The following is a 16626-nucleotide window of genomic DNA, read 5'->3' as shown; positions in this document are numbered from 1 at the left end:
TCCTAGCTGAGATCCCCGGATCAGTCAGGTAGGATGAGATCCACTGAAGTGCAGTGCCAGTGATGCCCATCTCAGAAATTGTAGCGAGCGCATACACACACACACACACATACAAACACACACACACTCACAGACAAACACACACACTTTCATACGGCCCACTCGACAGAACTCAGCCTAACGCTGCCCCCTTGTGTCAGTTACGTGTCTTGCAAGTCAAACCTGGATTGACTTTTGCTTTCTCTTCCTCCTCCTCTCCCTGTGCCTCTCCCTCCTCACCCAGGCTGCCTGTTCTTCCTGTGTCTGGGGCTCATGTACATGTTCCGGACCAACAAGGCCTTCGTAGCCCCCTTCCAGGAAAAGATAGTCATCGGCGTGTTCTTCCTGGGAGCCATTCTGTGTCTGTCCTTCTCCTGGCTCTTCCACACGGTGTACTGCCACTCTGAGGGCGTGTCACGCGTCTTCTCCAAGTAAGCTCAGTCTACCATCAAAAGGATTGACTATGTCCCATCATGTAGTTTCTGTCTTATCTAAACTTCTCATCGTTCTCTTAGTTTTCTCATTTCTAATCACGCTTTGCTTGCCTGCCTCCTTTCTCTCTCCCCTCTTCCCCCCCCTTCTTTCTCTTCCTCCACCCTCTCCTCCTCCCCCCCTTCCTCCCTCTCTTCCTCCATCCCTCTCTCTCTCCTCCCTCCCCCTCTTCCCCTCTTCCCCTCCTCCTCCTCCTCCATCCCTCTCCTCCTCCATCCCTCTCCTCCCTCCTCCCTCCCTCCCCAGGTTGGACTACTCTGGTATAGCCTTCCTGATCATGGGCTCGTTTGTTCCGTGGCTCTACTACTCCTTCTACTGCTCCCCCCAGCCCTGCTTCATCTACCTGATCGTGGTTTGCATCCTGGGCCTGGCAGCCATCACCGTCTCCCAGTGCGACTTCTTTGCCACGCCGCAATACCGCGGCGTCCGAGCAGGTACTGTGAGCGGGTGTCTGTGCGTGGGTTTCTCTGTGTGTGTGTGTCCCCCTGTGTGTGTGTGGGTTTCATGGTGTGTAGAGGTAGATGATTTGAAGAAACGTATCTAACCCCTCACACCCCTGTGACACCTCGCTGACCCTCGCCTGTCCCCTTGTGTCCCCAGGTGTGTTTGTGGGCCTGGGTCTGAGCGGGGTCGTCCCCAGCCTGCACTTTGTCATTTCTGAGGGCTTCCTACGGGCCACCACCATGGGCCAGATGGGCTGGCTGCTCCTCATGGCCACCCTGTACATCACTGGAGCCTGCCTCTACGCAGCACGCATACCTGAGAGGTTCTTCCCTGGGAAGTGCGACATTTGGGTATGTAGTATGGGTTCGCGCACACACACACACACACATGCAAATAGGTACTACACACGTGTGTGAATAGATACTATTCACACACGTGTGTGAATAGATACTATTCACACACACACACAAATAGATGCTATACAAAAACACACGTGTGTGAATACTCACACACAATACCTGTATTTCCAACCTGCCAACCTGTGTCCCCCTCTTCTTCTCCTGCCCAGTTCCACTCCCACCAGCTGTTCCACATCCTGGTGGTGGCAGGAGCGTTCGTCCACTTCCACGGCGTGTCCAACCTGCAGGAGTTCCGCTACACTGCTGGGGCTGGCTGCGCTGTGGAGGACGCCCTGTGAGCCCTCCACCGGTCGTCACGGCAACACACCGCCTGGGGGAGACTCTCACAACAAACACACACACTTTCTCTCCTCCCGCAGTGAAACAGGCTGCTTTGCCTCCTTGTACATCCCTGGATGACCTCCAGAGAGCAACATTAAAACAGACAGGGAGTTCTTTTCCTTGAATGGGAAACCTATGTAAATATGTATGACCTTTGTTCTGTTGTTTTGAATCTTTGATGGTTTGATTGACTTAATTTGGTTGCATCAAAGTTTTGTTTTGTTGTTGTTATTGAGACTGGTTTTTCAACCGTCCCAATGATGATGATTTGGAGTTTGTTATGGTTGAATGTTGGATGATACATATTTTTGCTTATGGTGCAGAGAGAAACATAATAGTTTTTTTGCTAAATGCAATGAGGGTTGTCCGGAGAGAAAAACTCTAAATAATTCTAAAAGGAATTGAAAAAGAAAATTAAAAAAAAACACTAGGTTTTCTCTCAGTCTCTCTATGACAAGGGTGTTTGGGTTTGGGATGTGCCGCTTTCAAACCGTTTTTTCATGTAAATAAGATTTCTAAATTTTGGGTTATATAGATTTGTATTAAATAAATATATATATATATATATATAAAATAACACAAAAAAAGAGATTTTGGACAAGAATAGAAAAGCTGGGGGGAAAGAAAGCATACAGAGATACAACAAGTAAGACTGAAACAAAACAAAAAGTTGTCTTAAACAATTGTTGTATCTTTGAGGAGCAGCACACTCGCTCATACACACACACACACACAGCCTGTGTGCTAGAGATCAACGAGCAGGTCCCAATACCCCTTACAGGTGCCTTTCTGAGGCCCAGAGACAGGGACCAGGCTGGGTTCCCCAGGGTGGGTTCCCCAGGCTGGGTTCCCCATGGTGTTCTCCTCCCAGACAGACAGTTCCAGACCCAGGTCTAGGGAACGCCAGGGTGCTACCGTGTGACAGTGGTTTCACCCTCCTTTGACCAGATCAACAAGAAGAACAACAAGTGCATCTCAGAGTGTTTGGGTTAGGTGTCTTTTCGTTTTTCATTTTTAGCACCATTTTTTATTGTTTACCATGATCGTTGATAAAAAGCTTTATTTTCAATTTTATTTTTCTTGCCCAGCCGCACTTGGGTGGACATGATGATGATGTTGGTTTGTTTTGCTCTGTAGTTATTTGGGAATGGATAAGTTCAATGATCAATGCAGGGGCTTGAGACCTCCATTCATCTGTTTGTTCATCGTTTATCTATTTCCAAATTGTCCAGGACCAGGGTTGAAAGAGACAGCGTTGTCTTTGATTAGCTTGTCTTCTGCCCCAGTTCGAAATCTCCCAGTCAGCTCTTCTATCCCCAGCTAAGGGAGAAGGGTTCAGAGAGTTGATGTGTTTGAATGGTTTGGGATGGGGGGGGGGGGGGGGGGGGGGCTGTGTTTAAAGCTTGTATCCTGTTGCAGTGTTGCAGTTCAGTTTCTCCTGTACTCGAGGTAGTACCTCAAGGTAGAAAGGAGAGTCCAAGGAGGTTGATCAAACCCATTTTTCTAGAGTTTTCTGACAATTTTGGGGTTAGTTTTAGTCAACTCCACACAGGACCGTCCTACCAGACTGCAGCGGTCTTGTGGGACTGTCCCGCTACCGGAAACATCGGAGGAAGGTGCTGCTGTGTTGTTTAAGTGTTTGCGTTTTTTTTGTTTTTCAGGGGGGTGGAGGGGGGGGAGTGCATTTTTTGTTTGTTGTTGAAGCACACATTAGTGTTGTGGAAGAGTGTATGATTGCAATAGACCTTTATATCTGCTGTATTGTTCTAATAAAAAATTTTTGGGAAACTTGTTCTTGTTTTTATTGTACTGTTTATATTACAAGTCAAACTTCAACGGTAATGAAATAACAAAATAATGTTTACACTGTGCCGTAACAGTGACAGATAGATCCGTTTTATTTAGATGAATAGACAGACATAAAAAATCAATCGATCGGTGTTGACGTCGATTGCTGACCAGCTTTTCGATCCAACTTTCTCTTCGGATCCAGGCAGCTATATTAACTCGTGACTGCCAAAGGCTCCACTTGACCTAGCTTGAAATTCACTGTCGGGTTGTATTTCATCTCTTGGAACTGCAATGGCGAAATCTGTTAAATTAAACACCGGTGCAGAAATGCCTATTGTTGGTCTTGGGACTTGGAAGGTGCGTTTCTTATTAATATTACAAGTGTTAAAACTATAGCGATTAAGACAAGTACTTCCGTTTCGCTAGCATAATGGCTAGTCTAGCAACAAAGTAGCTGTATCAATCGCGCAGTGCACACATTACATTTGAATGATTGCCAGTTGCAAGCCTTTGTTGAATTGAGAAGTTTTCTTCGTCGTTTAACTTAGAAAGTCAGCTAATAGTATATGAAATATTCATGCATCGCTTCACTCGTTTGATTAGGCTACTTATAACACAGCTATAGCCAACTCAAATTATACACATTGATTAATCATCTGTATAATATAGCGACTGATTCAGTTTATCGTATCAGCTATCTTAGTATCTATATGGAGGAGGTAAAACACGTCTGTCTCTGACCCATCAGTCCCCGCCAGGTAAAGTGACGGAGGCAGTGAAGGCTGCCATCTCTGCAGGGTACAGGCACATCGACGGAGCCTTCGTCTACCAGAACGAGACAGAGGTGGGAGAAGGAATAAACGCCATGGTGAAAGACGGCGTGGTGAAGAGAGAGGACCTGTTTGTGGTCAGCAAGGTGAGACAGCTTTATCCAGGGCGCCTCCACCTATACAGGATGTTTACAACACCGTGTTGAGCGAGTGGGCAGCAGCCTGGTTGTAATGAATGATGCCGACAAAATCATGCAGTTTATGATGTGCCATCAAGTGAAATCTCTAGCCTCCATGTTTACTTCTTATTTCCTCTCTTTTTCTTATTGTGTTTAGGGTGGGGTATGATATTGTGAAATGACACTGTTGCAGCTTCATATACTTAAATCGTTAAATATCCATATCTCCTCTTTCCAGCTGTGGTGCACCTTCCATGAGAAGTCTCTGGTTAAGGGAGCCTGTCAGAAAACTCTCACTGATCTCAGCCTGGACTACCTAGATCTTTACCTTGTCCACTGGCCAATGGGCTTCCAGGTAGAATCGGGGTGTTTATTATAATATAATTCTACTATTGTAGTTTTTTGTGTCAGTAGTGAGGGACTTCAGTATCTGTTGTGCTTTTCATGGTAGTTAAATCAACACTGGTTTGCAGGCTGGCTCTGAGCTATTCCCACTGGACAGTGAAGGGTTGACCGTTACTGATGGAACCAATTTCCTGGACACCTGGGGGGTGAGAGTGACTATAACTCATTCACATCCCTGCATCCCCTTCGTTTTCATCTGTAGGTCAACTGTTTCATTGCAAAACAATACGAGTCATATTCCTGTTTCTGCTGACTTTCTGACCAGGCCATGGAGGAGCTGGTGGATGCAGGTCTGGTCAAGGCCATTGGCATCTCAAACTTTAACAAGGATCAGATTGAAGCCCTCCTGAACAAGCCAGGCCTCAAGTACAAACCTGCCACCAACCAGGTACAGGGATTCATTTCATACCCAGAAACTCACAGGTATATCACAGAGAGAGCAACTGCGTCAGTAGCTATGCATTCTGATTGTCTGCTAAAACAAGAAGAACAAAACAATTCTGCCAAACCTGAGGGGGCTTCTAGAACTCTCTGTAAAGGCCAGAGCCCTGTGATGTCATTACGATGTCGTTATCTCTCATTTCCTGCCATCTTATTGGCAGAGAACAGTCTGACAATGGTAAGGACCTCCAGGGCCAGACATCAGGGCTGTCATGGTGACCTTCATTGGCTGCTGTTTGTCAGAGACACCCGCCTAGTAAATGCCCTGCTTCTCTCAACCAGGGAGTCGCCTTCACCGCTGACACACCCGTCTCTGCTTTCGCTGTGTTCTCTTGACGCTAGACAACTTTCACAGATGGCAGAACGACCCAAAAGTGTTGCCCCTTCCTCGCAATGCTCATACTTGTGTTTCTCAAAGTGCATCATTAACTTACTGATCAATGGCTTTACTCCTTTGGTTAATTGTCACCTACAGCTATTAATGAATGAATGTGTGTGTGTGTTCAGATTGAGTGCCACCCCTACCTGACCCAGGAGAAGCTGATCAGCTACTGTCACTCTAAGGGCATCTCTGTGACGGCCTACAGTCCTCTGGGCTCCCCAGACAGACCCTGGTCAGATCACACTGCCCAGCTCACCAACACCCACAGCACACATCCACACAGCTGTAACACACTAGCCTCCTCACTGCCCAGCTCACCAACACACACAGCCCACATCCACACAGCTGTAACACACTAGCCTCAATGCCCAGCTCACCAACACCCACAGCACACATCCACACAGCTGTAACACACAAGCCTCCTCACTGCCCTGCTCACCAACACACACAGCCCACATCCACTCAGCTGTAACACACTAGCCTCCTCACCTACTCCATCTCTGCCGGTCCTTATGAACAGTCTCGAGCCCAAGGTTTGACTGGCAGTGACATTGTGTGTCCTTGTGTGTTTGGTCCAGGGCCAAACCAGATGACCCCTCTCTCCTGGACGACCCCAACATCAAGGCTATCGCTGAGAAGTACAAGAAGACTTCCGCTCAGGTGCCTCTCAGAGACGGGGGTTTTGTGAAATGCACACAAAATGTTATGGTGTTATGCACCAAATTAATGTTGTGGCAGCAGCAACATCTGACCTATGAACCCACCTAACCCTCCAGGTCCTGATCAGGTTCCAAGTCCAGAGGAACGTCATCGTCATCCCCAAGTCCATCACTCCTCAGCGCATCCAGGAGAACTTCAAGGTAGAAGACCCTAGTTATTCACGTACTCCGATGACCACTAGTGTGTGCATGGACTGTTTGACACATTTTCCTCTTAGAGATGTTGCTTGTTTTGAAATGGTAAAACTGTTCCGTGTGTGTGTGTGTGTGTGTGCGCACACTGCAGGTGTTTGACTTTGAGCTGACTGAGGAAGAGATGAAGATCATTCTGGGTTTCAACAGAAACTGGAGGGCCTGTCCCATGCATTGGTGAGACCACAACAATAACAGCCTAGGAAGCACAGTGTTATCCATCTGTTTAAGGAACACGACTAGTTTGATATTCTACCTTGAACGAGCACCGTGTCTCTCTAAATAATACATTCTTCTCTCTACTTCCTCCTCTCTCTTCTATCCAGGGGCGTGAAGCATAAAGACTATCCATTCAATGCAGAGTTCTGAAGGAACATACTTTACTGTTTACACCAGAGTTACTATTTTATGCTGGGGCTTGCTACTGTTGATTAAGCTACAGTCTCTCTGAACCTGGTCACAACTCTGCATTTAAATGAAATAAACACAGCTAGCTAAAGCTCTCTGGTGGTACGAGCTTTGTGGAACTGTGACTGCTCTGTCTTACACCACGCGACAATGCTTTTTATGTTGCCAAACAACATATCACACAATCGAATCTAGTCTTAAAAAGGAATGGAAACAGTATTTGAGGTTCATGAGGATTGATGGTAGATTGACGGTAGATCTCCTTTCCTGCTGTTTTGGGATAAAAATACAAGCCTTGAAAGGGCCTAAAACAGCAGTGTTCAACAACTTATTCCTGTGACCCTGTTAATTGAATAACTGACAACTGATTGTGCTCCCAATTATTGCTGATGCATTTTAGGTTTGTGTGTGTCATGTGACTGTCTATAAAAGCTGATGCACCTGCACAAAATAAATAGTGTTCTCAGAACTTGCATCCAGTCTCGGTATGATATTTGTCATCCCAAAGGTTAGTTTGTATATCTAGCAGTCAAGCTCTGTTTAACAGGTTACGGGCCCAGATGCGTTTGACGTTTGTGCGCAAAGGTATCCAATGTGAGTAGCCACCCAGAGACATCTGTTTGTATGCGCGTTTGAATGCGTGTCTCACGGATTGCCACTGCCAGCACCATGAGCGAACGTACAAGTTCACGTTGGTCTCGTCTTGTGTTTAACGGAGACGAAAAGAACTATGAACTGTGGGAGACTAAGTTTTATAGGTTAGTTTGTATATCTAGCAGTCAAGCTCTGTTTAACAGACCCTCAGGATTGAACCCTGGTAATGAGATCAAGGAACATGCAGCTGTACATCTTTCTGATAATGTGATATTGGATGTTTCATACGGTGGCCCTGATAGGAAAACACAACGGCGAATAGGAAAAACACAACGGCAAATAGAAAAACAAAGGCAAATAGGAAAACACAACGGCAAATAGAAAAACACAACGACATTAACTTCTGACGGAAAAGGTAGGGCCTCTAGTAGAAGACGGACCCTCCTGATTGGACAAAACGGACTGTCTGTCTTTTAACAGGAAGGAGAAAGCCTATTTTGAAAACGTTAATACCTCGAAGAGACTTGCTATTTTAAAGAATGATTTTGATGCAAGGCGTAGGCTACAATCGACGTGATAGTTATGTTGTCAACCAATCACAACATGTGTTTTTCTATTCGCCGTTGTGTCTTCCTATTTGACGTTGTGTTTTCCTATTTGCCGTTGTGTTTTCCTATTTGACGTTGTGTCTTCCTATTTGCCGTTGTGTTTTCTTATTCGCTGTTGTGTTTTGCACTTCAGGGCCACCGTAGTTTCACGTCTAACATGTTTTAAAGGGTAGGAAGTGATGTATTGATAGGATGAACGTTATTGTGAGCTAGTTTTTTTTGTGTCTTTTTGGTTTTACAATTAGTAAAATTGATGCATAGTTTAGGTTTGATTGACATTTAATCTTTTTTTTTTTTTTGCAGACGCTCTTGTCCAGAGCGTGATTGACGCATATGTTTTATAAAAATAACCTTGATGAAACCTTGGTTTCCCATACTTGAAAATGTATCATCTATTAACAAATACTTGAACAAGAACAGGTGGGTCATATCACACATCTCAATATGAATTATGACCAATCTGATTTGGGGATATTGAAACAGTTAATTTCCAGTCTTGAACCCCACTAGGTCATAGACCCTTTCCTGGCAACGTTTAAACTCCTAATCTCATGATGAGAAGGCATGTTTGTTCTGTGTGACACAGCAGGATATGAAACTGCTGTTTCTGTATTTCCTCTCTTATGCAATAAAGCTTTTGTCTGCGTGTGTGATAGTTTGTCGCATGACAAAGCAAAATGAATACTACCAAGAAAACAAGGTACCATAGATATTTTTATTGAGATAAGAAAATAATCGTACATAACACATAAATGCTAAAAAGTGAGGCAAGTGTTCCAACTAATATTTATAACCAGATTTTATTTAATCTTATTTTATGTAAATTAGGAAGAGTAAGGGAACATTTGGAGTTGTTACAAAAAAACTAAAGGCTTGCAACATTACGTAGTGAATTTATTTCTAAGCGAAACAATTAATAAAACATTCACAATAGTTAAATCGGCACAGAATAACCTGATGAAGTACAAGAGGGGAAAAGCAGGGTTAACTGGATAGTTGGCTTCTTATCTGTAGTGTTTCTTTTCACTCCACAAACACACACTTGGAGCTCTCAGTATTCTGCATTCAAAGGGTAGTCTTTGTGTTTGGAACCCCTGCAGTGAACAGAAGATGGTTTCAGTAAACAGACGTTTTATTCGCTCTCCTTATCTCTCCCTTTATCTCTCCTGCTCTCTTACCACTCCATGGCAAATCCTCTCCAGTTCTTGTTGAAGCTTAGGATGGTCCTCATGTCTTCCTCGCTCAGTTCAAAATCAAACACCTTGGAAAAGGAAAATATAGATGTGAAAACGAAAGAGATGGCAAAAGTACACACATCCTTCACACCGTTGAAGTACTGACTACACTTTTTCACTCAAGTTAAAGTAAAGAAGTATGGGCTATGACATTTACTTAAGTAAAAAGTAATTACTTCTACTCTGCAAACTGAGTGCTTGTAGATGATCTAAAGTGTCAGACACCTAGTCTGCCCACACAGACCCTTCCTTTCCCAGATCTCCTTCAGTTCACCATCTGAGACATTAGTACCTGGAAATTCTGCTTAATCCGGTTGGGATTAGAAGATTTAGGAATAACTATGACATTCCTCTGTATGTGGAACCGGATTAAAACCTTGAAAGAAACAAAGGGCACGGTTAGTCATGTGACTAAATGTGATGGTCATGTGACTAAATGTGAAGTGCTTCACAGTCAAGCACCCCTTTACGTGAACCTTGTCCATGTTTCATCTCCATCTCAACCTCGAATACCGTGTAACACAAACCATGTGAGCCATGTTGTCTAACTTTTCTTTTAAGAACAAGGTTTGAAAGCAATACTCAAAAGCAAAACTAAAGTTAATTTACTGAATCGGCCACACATAATTGTTACTCATCGTTGCACTTACTAACTGTCCTTAATGTTATTTCAGCTTACATTTACATTTAGTCGACGCTCTTATCCGGAGCGATTTACAGTAAATACAGGGACATTCCCCCCGAGGCAAGTATGGTGAAGTGCCTTGCCCAAGGACACAACGTCATTTGGCACAGCCGGGAATCAAACCAGCGATCTTCTGATTACTAGCCCGATTCCCTAACCGCTCAGCCTTCTGACTCCCCCAGCTTGTGTGTCATACCTGAGCTGTGCTCTTGTTGTGCCTCTCAGCGATGGCCTTGATCTTTGGGTCCTCAAGAAGACTAGGCTCGTCTGGTTTAGCCCTGTTAGAAATAAAATACGATTTAGGAACAATGTTTCTTAAGGCCCCTGTCACACCTTAACGTTCTGGTCAACGTTCTATGACGTTAGAGGAAACGTTGGTAATCGTCCATGGTCCCTGGTATAGCGCCAGAAGAGCGTTGTGTGGATGCTGGTGATGCTGGTAATCGGCGCTGATCGGCGGAGAACGCTGGTCCAAAAAAAAAAGTTTTTAACATGCACAAAAGTGCTAATAGTTTTCAGGGGTGTTTTACTTGGTTGCTGTTACACACTCCTCATGCGTCAGTCCCACGTTAGTCACTCGCCCTAAAACGCTCGAAATTGAACGATTAAAACGTTCAGAGAATGTTGACCAGAACGTTTTGGTGTGACAGGGCCTTTACAGCAGAATCAGAACAGTAGAAGTATATCACATAGTATAGAAATACTGAAGGGAATATGTGTCTCATTGTGCTCTGGTAATCCTGGGTGTTGGTGAGCAGGGCAGTGAGGAGGCTTGTGTGTTACAGCTGTGTGGATGTGTGCTGTGGGTGTTGGTGAGCTGGGCATTGAGGCTAGTGTGTTACAGCTGAGTGGATGTGGGCTGTGTGTGTTGGTGAGCAGGGCAGTGAGGAGGCTTGTGTGTTACAGCTGTGTGGATGTGTGCTGTGGGTGTTGGTGAGCTGGGCATTGAGGCTAGTGTGTTACAGCTGTGTGGATGTGTGCTGTGGGTGTTGGTGAGCTGGGCAGTGTGATCTGACCAGGGTCTGTCTGGGGAGCCCAGAGGACTGTAGGCCGTCACAGAGATGCCCTTAGAGTGACAGTAGCTGATCAGCTTCTCCTGGGTCAGGTAGGGGTGGCACTCAATCTGAACACACACACACATAATGTGTCATCATGTACAGAATGAATGTCATCACGCACAGAAACACATAATTATAATATGCAAAATTACAATGTATACATGTGCTTTATCAAGGTTTAAAAAAGAATGTGCTTGGTGTTTTGTACAAGAGCTGGAAAAAACACAATTTCCCAATACCTGGTTAGTGACAGGTTTGTACTTGAGGCCTGGCTTGTTCAGGAGGGCTTCAATCTGATCCTTGTTAAAGTTTGAGATGCCAATGGCCTTGACCAGACCTGCATCCACCAGCTCCTCCATGGCCTGGTCAGAAAGTCAGCAGTTCATGGCAAATACTACAAAAAATTACTAACAAATCTCTTGAGGGAAATATTCCCCCAACCAGACTGTCATTTAGACTAGGCCTAATGTGTAAAGTGGCTCAAGGTCTGATTTATTACCTCCCAAGTGTCCAGGAAATTGCTATGATGTGGGATTACTTTTTCCTCTTTGTCGACGGGGAAGATATTGTCACCAGGCTGTAGTATCAAACAGATCAGTTGCTTAGCAGTAAATTACTTCTTGTGATTTGTCATTTTTTGCATGTTGTACATATATATGTAAATCATAAATGAACTGAACATCAAGAAAGTAGGCATGGGTACGCCACACACACTAGGATAAAGGGCGCTGGGACTAACCAATCCTGGAGAGAACCCCCCCCCCCCCCGACTCTACCTGGAAGCCCATCGGGAAGTGCATCAGGTACAGATCCAGGTTGTCCAGTCTGAGATCACTGAGAGTTTTCTGAAAGGCTCCCTTAACCAGAGACTTCTCATGGAAGGTACACCACAGCTGGAGAGGGGAAAACAGACACCAAACGGTTCCACTGAGAGATAATAATGTGGGCATAAATCTGTGAAAGGGATACATCGTTGATGTGTATGGCCTAGTATTCTGAAAGCAGCTTTTTTGTGTGATTGTTCTGGCGATCTCCACACAGCAAGCCCGGGAGCCATGACAGCAAGAACAGAGGAGTTGTTTCAGATGTTAGAAAAATCCCACTGCAACTAATTAATCTGTTAATTAACCCCATAATTGTGTCATAACAGCCCTAAACATTCAGTATGAAGACACTCTCTGCCTGTTTTCAAGGACCGTCGGAACACTGACAGACTCCCGGTCTTATGACCCTCTGTTGGTTACGGACGCCATGACAAACTCTACTTAACACTCCGGTCACACACCTTACTGACGATGAATAGCTCCTCTCTTTTCACGATCTCCTGGTCAATCATGGCGTGGATTCCTTCTCCCACCTCGTCCTCGTTCTGGTAGACGAAGGCCCCGTCGATGTGCCTGTAGCCTGCACCAATGGCAGCCTTCACTGCCTCAGCTACTTGTCCAGAGGCAGCCTGCAGATTCACAAGGAAACAAATGAGAGATTAGACAAGATTGGAAAATCCAGTCAAAGACTACCCTGCGCAATGGGCTCTGAATCAAGGTGCTGTTTTGGTTTTGTCCACCAACCAAATAGCTAGAGTAATGTTTCACATTTTACCAGCCACTCAATGGATAATCGTTGTTTTTCTAGGCTGGTGAATGAAGCAAATCTACCAACCACCTCTAGCATATTTTACATGTATTTGGCTGAACTCTACTGTACTGCAGTTTAGTCCAAATGTATTTTGTGACAGTATGTTTTACATTCTTCCACCATACATTTGATAAAAGAAGTTTGTATTTGGTTGAAAAAAATTGATATTACAATTTCTAATTTCTATTGTTTATAGAATTGATCAAGTCCTGTTAATGCACACACATTCATATATACGGTCATAATTAATTAAGACTATTAGCACCTCTAACAATGATTTTATACATAATGCACCACTGTATGAATACATTTATGGATGATAATATGGGTTTTGATTGATTTCATTTCTTGGCTAAAGATCATATACGATCTGTTATATTGGATATTTGTTTAATATACCTTTTCTGTTTTTTTTTCCATTATGGCACTGTCACTGTGTACGTACGGTGTTGTGACAAGTTGTCAGTGGTACAACAGATGTACAACAAAATAGCACATTGAATAATTTAAATAGAAAAAATGTTGATCTCATGTAAGCGACAGGCATCAAAACGAAGACAGTTCTTACCCTCCACGTGCCCAAACCGACGATGGGCATCCTGGCTCCAGTGTTGAGTGTGATATATTGCGTCATGATGGTAGTTACCTGTTGCACTAACGATCAGTTACTCTTTTGGAAAAATGAAAAGTGGTTGATGGAGTGAAAAAGAGGGGTTGAGCAGTAAAGTAACGAAGGTCTAAGGGCGGAGCCAGACGTTGTAAACAGTCGTGACTTTAAGCCCGAACCTAGGACCTAGTCAAGGTTTGAGTTGATTTGAGTGCAAAATGTTTTTTTGAGCTTTATGTCATATAACTGTTACATTGGACTCGTATTGTTATATTAACTGAAAATTGCAACCCACATTTAAACCTAAAATATTCGAGGCTTTTGAGAAAACATTTGGGTCTTAAGACCCAGAAGCCACCAACCCGCTCCGCCCATCACTGCTTCTGAGTTTGATTGGTCAGGTCTGCTTCCGCCCCACAGTCCAAATATCGGGACCAGTGCATCTATGGCTCTAGGGTGAATGAGTGAGCTTTTAAATTGTCACCAAATGAGTAACTATAATGTGTGTAATGTATGGGAGACGAACATACACAGAAAAGGTCAATTAACCGAAAACTGAATCCAGCACATCGCATTTCAAAAGTCACAAGTCTATATTTAACTGAAAAAAAGGTAACAACATTTATATGACTGATTGCATGGGCCGATGAGGAATTTTCAAGAATCAGAACATTCCAGTTGCATTATCTAAGAATGTGAGTGCCCATTTGGTTTGACAATGTGACTCTAAATAAGTTCAAAAGCCTAGTTGTCATTCAACAATTGAGCAATGAAAAAGCTGTTGTGAGAGAAAGAGTAATTCCCTCATCACACAATACAAATATATTTTTCGGAATGACGGGTATTTGGATCAAAAACGGTGTTTAACGACTGTCCCTCGGTTTTAGTTTTGTTCCTGCTCATCCACCGTATTTTTGGAGTAACGTTCTACCGCGCAAGCGCCAGTTTGCCTGTTGATGACTTTGCTACTAGCTGCCAGCAAAGACCATCATATACAAACCAGACAACGTGACCAAACTACCATAGAATCCGTTAAATACATCATACCGTTTTGCAAACGACAATGCTACAATTCCTGGTGAGTTATATCAATCATTTCTTTACAATTTAGATACCTGTCACTGTGTTTGTGGTGAGAACGATAAGTAGCTAAAATCGTCAGTATAGCTAGTGCTAGCTTCGAAGCAAAACTACTGGATGTGTGTGTGTATTACACAGGCATTTAATCTCACATTTGGACAGACTGAGTGTTGTTCAAACTCACCCGAAATAAGTGCCCTGTTATTTTATTGTTTTGACGGAAAACAAAATGTAGTTTGACAAACATCGACACGAGTAATGTATTATCTGGTTGTCAATGACAGTTCTTTCCTCTGTTGCAAAGTAATAGGATCTGACAATGCCTTCGCGTGGTTGTCTTGTAATACTGCAGTCTAACTCTTTCCTGAAAGTTACCGGTGTTGGCTTGTTATACTGTTCAGCAAATGTTAGGGTTTGGGATAGGGCTCGAACATTTCCTTTGGCAAGCAGTTAGAACTGTATCTCACCACGTTTCTCTTTCAGGTTGGACTTACCCTTGGGAACGTTGTTGGGATGTACCTCGCCCAGAACTATGAGGTAAGGAATCATACAATCCGTTATAATACGGCCTTCATTTTCACTTTACATCAATATTCATAGACTGTATATCTATATCAATCTTTATTCATCCTTTTACCGCTATGGTAAAACGTCAAAGCGAAAAACTGATATTCTAGTCTTTAAAAGTCCAGGGCATCTCCTCTTACAAGTCACTTTCTCTTAAGGTGCCCAACATTTCCAAGAAGATAGAGGCCTTCAAGAAAGATGTGGAGGCTAAAAAGAAACCATCTGAGTGAGAGAATAGGGAGCCCCTTCAGAACAAGAGGGGCCCCCATCAGAACAAACGAGAGCCCCCTCAGAACAAGAGGGACCCCCATCAGAAGACTGCTGGTGCTGAAGACTGGAAAATAGAAGAGGCTGACAGAACGACAACGCACATTAGAGTGGATACTTATTTTTATATATCTCAAATAATGGAGGAGAATTGTGTGTAAATTGGTGAGAGAATAAACTGTAAACATTTGATAATATATCGTTTACAGTGTCTGCAGCGGAAGTATTCTCCTTTTTAAGTATGCGTTGTTCTTTGAAATAGCTGGGGGTTTTTGGCACTTACGGGATTTAAAACATTTATACAGTACGTTCTCTATAGTCGGAAATGAGGGTGGAGAAATGGAAGTTGTCGATAAAGTCATATTATATCCAAACTAGATAGGGAGTTATACTTATGCATGGGAGTTGTTACATGAAAGGTTTTTTACTCTTGGAAATCTATTTTGCATATTTCTTTTTGCAACTGAGGCAGGGATTGGAGTAGAGCGCTTTTCGACGGGTTTTGTGCAGTTAATAACTTTGTGCCAATAACGGTGCTCAGGTTTGCTCTGTGTGATAAAGTTAAATAAAGGTCTGAGGATCAGATTGTTTATAAAACAATAAATTAATGGATTTGTTGAGCGTAACTCTTTTCAATCTAACTTTTATTCAAACCCACCCAGTTTATTGTGCTTAACCACAAGGTGGCAGTAAACATCCATATTGACATGACCACATACAGTAAGTTCTTTGTTACTAAAATCCCAGGTCTGATGCTTGTCTCCCTCTCCATTCACCTCAAACTTTCACTCAGTCTCTTCACCTCTGCGGTCACCCTTCCTGTCTTTTCCTGTCGCTCCCCCCTCTCCTCTCCCTCACTGATAATCAACATCTATCTCTACGCAGCTAGGATGCTTTCTTAATCCATTCCTTTGACCCTTATTCTATATCTTTCCCTTCCTACGCCATGTCATGTGCCACCTACCTATTAATATTAGCATATATTTAGGATTATATACAGTGCGAATGGTAAAAATGTGTCCAAACTTTTGACTGGTACTGTATTTACAATACTACTTACATGACTAGATTATTGTAAATTGTTTCCAAGTACTTTGCTTAATGTATAGATTTATAATTAGCCAAGCTATCTAGCTAGCATCTATGGGCTCTATAGGGTCTTCTTGACTTTAATGTAAGCCTACTTGTACATATGCAGTAAAAATAATGTCTCTATTTGGACACATTATTGAAACAAAATGTTCACTGCAGCAGAGTTCCAAATCCCTAAATGGACTGCAGACAGTGT

At 43.4% G+C, this 16626-nt stretch overlaps 4 protein-coding genes across 8 annotated transcripts; 3 read left to right on the top strand and 1 right to left on the bottom strand.

Moving 5' to 3' along the window:
• Window positions 1-78: 78 nt before the first annotated feature.
• On the top strand, window positions 79-3506 carry LOC124469476 (adiponectin receptor protein 2-like). The gene is made up of 4 exons (XM_047022802.1): window positions 79-470; window positions 778-965; window positions 1132-1325; window positions 1544-3506. Exons 1-4 carry the CDS (start codon window positions 313-315, stop codon window positions 1670-1672), a joined length of 669 nt encoding a protein of 222 aa, XP_046878758.1. The 5' UTR covers window positions 79-312; the 3' UTR covers window positions 1673-3506.
• Window positions 3507-3678: 172 nt separating this feature from the next.
• LOC124469475 (aldo-keto reductase family 1 member B1-like) lies at window positions 3679-7477 on the top strand. 2 transcript variants are annotated; one of them, XM_047022800.1, is made up of 10 exons: window positions 3680-3863; window positions 4255-4422; window positions 4694-4810; window positions 4929-5006; window positions 5126-5248; window positions 5809-5915; window positions 6262-6343; window positions 6460-6543; window positions 6689-6771; window positions 6921-7477. In XM_047022800.1, the coding sequence occupies exons 1-10, from the start codon at window positions 3798-3800 to the stop codon at window positions 6961-6963; spliced, it is 951 nt and encodes a 316-aa protein (XP_046878756.1). In that variant the 5' UTR covers window positions 3680-3797; the 3' UTR covers window positions 6964-7477. The 2 variants fall into 2 exon arrangements, with proteins under 2 accessions (XP_046878757.1, XP_046878756.1); XM_047022801.1 differs by lacking the exons at window positions 6460-6543; window positions 6689-6771; window positions 6921-7477 and having other exon boundaries at window positions 3679-3863; window positions 5809-5956; window positions 6019-6319.
• Window positions 7478-8900: 1423 nt separating this feature from the next.
• Window positions 8901-14959, bottom strand: LOC124469715 (aldo-keto reductase family 1 member B1-like). Of its 2 annotated transcripts, XM_047023177.1 has the most exons (11): window positions 14689-14959; window positions 13386-13487; window positions 12468-12635; window positions 11959-12075; window positions 11682-11759; window positions 11422-11544; window positions 11141-11247; window positions 10321-10402; window positions 9732-9815; window positions 9383-9465; window positions 8901-9298 (listed from the first exon to the last, which is right to left on the bottom strand). In XM_047023177.1, the coding sequence occupies exons 2-11, from the start codon at window positions 13449-13451 to the stop codon at window positions 9256-9258; spliced, it is 951 nt and encodes a 316-aa protein (XP_046879133.1). In that variant the 5' UTR covers window positions 13452-13487; window positions 14689-14959; the 3' UTR covers window positions 8901-9255. The 2 variants fall into 2 exon arrangements, with proteins under 2 accessions (XP_046879133.1, XP_046879132.1); XM_047023176.1 differs by lacking the exon at window positions 14689-14959 and having other exon boundaries at window positions 13386-13629.
• stmp1 (short transmembrane mitochondrial protein 1) lies at window positions 13845-15964 on the top strand. Of its 3 annotated transcripts, none has more exons than XR_006956328.1 (4): window positions 13845-14036; window positions 14312-14502; window positions 14988-15041; window positions 15230-15964. XR_006956328.1 is itself a non-coding variant. In XM_047023179.1 (3 exons), exons 1-3 carry the CDS (start codon window positions 14488-14490, stop codon window positions 15299-15301), a joined length of 141 nt encoding a protein of 46 aa, XP_046879135.1. In that variant the 5' UTR covers window positions 13853-14487; the 3' UTR covers window positions 15302-15964. The 3 variants fall into 3 exon arrangements, 1 of the variants encoding a protein (XP_046879135.1); XR_006956327.1 differs by having other exon boundaries at window positions 13845-14119; XM_047023179.1 differs by having other exon boundaries at window positions 13853-14502.
• Window positions 15965-16626: the final 662 nt, after the last annotated feature.

The sequence above is a fragment of the Hypomesus transpacificus genome, chromosome 7, assembly GCF_021917145.1.
Source record: "Hypomesus transpacificus isolate Combined female chromosome 7, fHypTra1, whole genome shotgun sequence".
NCBI classification, from domain to species: Eukaryota; Metazoa; Chordata; class Actinopteri; order Osmeriformes; family Osmeridae; genus Hypomesus; species Hypomesus transpacificus.
The sequence above is the reverse complement of the archived record's forward strand: the minus strand, read 5'-3'. Positions and strand labels throughout refer to the sequence as shown.